Genomic DNA, 4,461 nt, shown 5'->3' with positions numbered 1-4,461 from the left:
GACAGCATAGCTCCTAGGATCATTGGGACACTCAAACCCCTCCACCACGATAAGGTGGCAGCCCCAGGAGAGGTGAAATAAATGATTGCATAAATATTCAACCCCTCTAAAGGGACTGACCTAATTTAACAGAGGTCAGTCAATTCAGGCCAGTAGTCTCACAGTGAGGGGAGCGGATCACCTGAGTGCCTTGCGGACTCGTCTACTCTCTGCCAGCCACATGGAGATGACATCAGTGCCATGACTGAGTGTGAGACTGACTACATAAACCTCTGTGTGAACAGCACCATCCCAACCAGAACAGTGAGCTGCTTCCCGAAAAACAAACCCTGGATCACTGAATGTCAGAGATGTGTGGTTAGGGATGAAGAAGATTATAGGCTTCAAGCAAAAGGAGGAGGATCAGATCGATGAGAGCCTGGACAGAGCAAATGAGATGAACACATTCTTCAGCAGGTTCAGTTCAGGGACAAGCTCATTATCATCTTCTCTTGTCCCCAGTCATACAAACATCCCTCCTTCCTGTGACCCACAGATTTCCTGTCAAACCTCAGATGTTTCATCTTCCACCTCAGTCATGGACTCTGCTGCTTCCACAAGTTTGTCTTCAACCAAATCAGGAGACCCAAGAGAAGGTTCCACTGTTGTGGAAGACATCCTGTCTGGTTCCAGTAGCAAAGAAAACTCAGCCATCTGTTATCCTGACATCTGACATCATGAAGGTTCTGGAAGACACTCCTTCTGGCCAACCCGAGTAAGCAGACAAGTACGTATCTGGACCCAATGCAGTTTGCTTATTGCCGTAGAATTGGGAGTTGAAGTTGAAGATGCCTTCATGCATCTGCTTCAACAAACCCACTGTCATCTGGACAAAGCAGGCAGCACTGTGAGGATTATGTTCTTTGATTTCACCAGTGCATTTAACACAATTCAGCCAGATCTGCTCTGTGAGAAACTCAAGAAGACGCAGATGGAGGCCTCAACAATCACCTGTATCTATGACTACCTCACCCACAGACCACAATTTGTGAGACTGAAAAACTGTGCATGTAACCAGATGGTCATCAACATAAGTGCCACAGGGGACTGTACTCTCACCACTCCTTTCCACTCTACACTTCAGATTCCTGTAACATTCATCCGACTCCTGTCATCTACAGAAATACTTGGATGACTTTGCAGTTGTTGGGTGTATCAGAGACGGACAAGAGGCTGAGTACAGACAAAACCAATGTTTCACTTGTTGATTTCAAGTGAAGCAGGATTAGATCCAACCCTATTTCCATTATGGGAGAAGTGGAGGCGGTTGGGGAATATAAATACCTCGGAAGTTTGTTGGGTCAACAGACTGGACTGGAGATGCAACAGTGAAGCCGTCTGTAAGAAGGACAGAGCAGACTGGACTCCTTGAGGAAGCCAAGATGCTTTAAGGTCTATAAGTCTGTTGAGAGAGTCATTTCTTCTACTGTCATCTGTTGGGGCCACAGCATCAGAACCAGGGACCTAAAAAGGCTCAACAACCTGATAAAGAAGGCTGGTTCTGTTCTGGGGACGACTGTGGAACCTCTGGAGATGGACAACCCTGAACACCATTTTCATGGGACTGTCATGGGAAAACAGAGTATCTTCAGTCAGAGGCTTCTTCAAATTCCCTGTAACACAGACCGCTACAAGAGATCTTTCCTACCAACAGCCATCTCAATCTACAATAATTTTTTGAAAAATTTTAATGTTACAACATTGTTGAATTTCCCTTTGGAATCAATAAAGTATTTTTGAAATTTAATCTGAATTTGAGTGCGTCTCCAGTGATGGTATAAAGACATCTGGTTGTTGATGTCAAAATGACAGGCAGCTTTCCTGCCTGCCATTACAGCATGAAGGCTGAAAAACACTCAAGCAATCAGAAATGTATAAGTCAGCGGATGGGTTTGTGCTGATTCAATAACATTTATGTATAATGATTAACCTCAGCAACAAGGAGGCTTTCATCCAGGAGCAGCAGATTAGCATTGCAAAAGCTAAAAAGTGTTTGGTTCAGTCTGTTTACCTGGAGCAGGGACGGCAGCCAAAGGAGCATCTACTAAAATGAATATTGATGTAATCATTATGTTACATATATTTTGTCGTTATTTTGTTAAAATTAGTTTTCACTCTGACATTACATTTTTCTTATTTTTAGTTATTTTTTGTCAAAAAAGTTACATTTTGTTGATCATGCTTGATCTGGAAAAGGCATAAAGTGGCAAAGCATCCAAAGGGCTGAATACCTTTTTAGGCATTATATTCTATGGTGTGTTGTGTGTAGAAAAAACAATACTATTTGGTGACAGTGGCTCAGGTAGGAGTTCATACTGTAACCAGTGGGTTGCTAGTTTGAAACCCCGATCTGTCTATCTCAATCATTCTGTCCTTGGGAAAGTACAGAATGATTGTCCTTACCCACTGGGTACCTTACCACCAGGTGTCCGTTTGCCCCAGGCCAGTTGTGGCTACAGTGTAGCCTACCACAATCGGTGTGTGAATGACCGCTTGTAGAGTGAAGTGGTTTGAAGTTCTCTGGACTCGATGAAGCGCTGTGTAAGGAAAGGCCATGTACCACTGTACTCATCCTACTTGAGTGGTTGCTGGAGGTGTAATCTTTTTCTGTGCTTCCAGTACGGTGTTGGGTGCGACCCACCAGGAGTGGTTGGACCTCCGGGTCCACAGCAGTACTCGTCGCTGGCGACTGCCTGGACTACAGTGTCTGTACAAGATGGAACCCTGAACAGAACTTAGTCTGGCTCTACAGACCGGCAGAAAAACCTTAGTTTGGTTTCTCTTTGCTCAATATTTGCAAAGTGTTCACCTGTTTGTATCATCAAAAATTAATTTGTAAATAGATTTTCTATTCTCACACTAACTGCATGTGTTTGGTGACAGTAGCTTTCAATCTGATGTAGCCCAGTAAGCCCAACCTATAAGTGGTTTTAATGGAATTAGTTTGAAGTTCTCGCTCCAGCAGATGGAGTCCCGTTACTCGTGCTGCCATCTGAGTAACTGGGATTTGAAAGGAAAGCTCTGACATTTGATTGGGGAGGAAAAAATGTTAAGAGCTAATCTTGTGGGACTTCTCACTTATACAACTGTTATCTAGCTTAAAAAGTTGCTAAAAATTGGAGACAGACTCAGAACTCCTCTGGAGACAAGAATAGACGTGGCAGTAGCTTTAATGCAGCTGAAGGACTGACTTGTTTCTGTTTCTGGTGTCTGTTTCTGCTGGGGGCTGTTTTCTTTGCAGATGTGCTTCTGTTGGTGTCGTCCGGTCACGGCCCCAAGCATACGCTGGAGCTGCTTTGCACTTGTAGACGTATTTCTGCTCCAGCACACCTGAACTGAGTCGCTACACCAGCAGCCATCAGGCTTCACCTGCAGCTCATTTGATTCAGGTGTTTTGGAGCTGGGATGCATCTACAAGTTGAAGGGTGGCAGATCTCCTGTTCTCAGAAAGAATCGGCAGCCATCTTGTTTTGGCTCTTGGGTAACTGTTTGATCATTCCTGCTCTGTGTTAGTTATTGGCCCTGTGTGTGGAAATTTTAAAATCAATTGAATTGTTGAAAGTGTTAACTTCAAGGGCTACTTGGTAACATAATTGTTTAGTGGGAAGATGGAGGTCTCAGCAGTATCTGCCAATGGATTTCTAACACATGTTCAGTGGGAGACTTGAGTAATGTCTTTTTTTTTATTCCTGCCTTTTAATAAATATTGTTTACAAATGGTCTGCTGGAAATTGGAATTTCTGAAATAAACTATTTTGTGTATAAAGTCTCTTGCTGTGTTTTCTGAACTTTGGAAATTTGGTTACTGCTTTCACCTCTTAAAAGCACCTCATTATCTTCAATCTGTATTCAGTTTTCTGCAGGATTATTTTGCCATGTAATCAGTGCACCGGTCCAAATGGCACATGTAGATTAATGGCATGTGTTAGCGGTGCGGTTAGCAGCTTCTACAACCCACTAGTTCTGTAAACATTCTCCATCAGTAGATGGGTGTGTGTTCTGAAACATATTTTCTTTGTACTACTTTTTGGACAAGTTTAGAAGCCCATCCTTACAGTCCTTGGACTCTTGAAGTGCCAGTTGTTATGGAAGTTCTCTATTAAAAAGTGAAAATACTGGTTAAATCAACAGCAAAGAAATGTGCATTTGTCTTTCAGGATCTTTTATTCAAAGTCCAACAAAAAGGCCATTGAAGATTCTCAGACAAAATGACAATAAAGTACATCCTTCTTTTAGTCTCATCCTGCAGTGCTTGTTACATAAGCAGTTCACACTTCCTTTTACAGAACCTCCCATTTCAACATCATACACAAAAAAGATGTAAGTCTCACACTGTCGGGTTCTACATCCTCTGACCTTTCTAAAATGAAAATAACCCTCAAAATACCCTGATCTCTCCTTAGTTCCTTTTTCCAGTAAATA

At 42.7% G+C, this 4,461-nt stretch overlaps 1 protein-coding gene across 4 annotated transcripts in view; it reads left to right on the top strand.

Moving 5' to 3' along the window:
- The window catches only part of ccdc142 (coiled-coil domain containing 142), a 32,941-nt gene extending 29,133 nt beyond the window's left edge, over positions 1 to 3,808 (top strand). For 3 of the 4 annotated variants that reach the window (XM_015057723.1, XM_015057725.1, XM_015057722.1), the window contains one exon: positions 502 to 2,648. In XM_015057723.1, coding sequence (XP_014913209.1) covers positions 502 to 712 — 211 coding nt within the window. In that variant the 3' untranslated portion in view covers positions 713 to 2,648. The other variant, XM_015057724.1, reaches the window with a different exon arrangement.
- The last annotated feature ends 653 nt before the right edge of the window (positions 3,809 to 4,461 follow it).

The sequence above is a fragment of the Poecilia latipinna genome, unplaced genomic scaffold, assembly GCF_001443285.1.
Source record: "Poecilia latipinna isolate Pla-1442-1.1 unplaced genomic scaffold, P_latipinna-1.0 Scaffold1486, whole genome shotgun sequence".
NCBI classification, from domain to species: domain Eukaryota; kingdom Metazoa; phylum Chordata; class Actinopteri; order Cyprinodontiformes; family Poeciliidae; genus Poecilia; species Poecilia latipinna.
The sequence above is the reverse complement of the archived record's forward strand: the minus strand, read 5'-3'. Positions and strand labels throughout refer to the sequence as shown.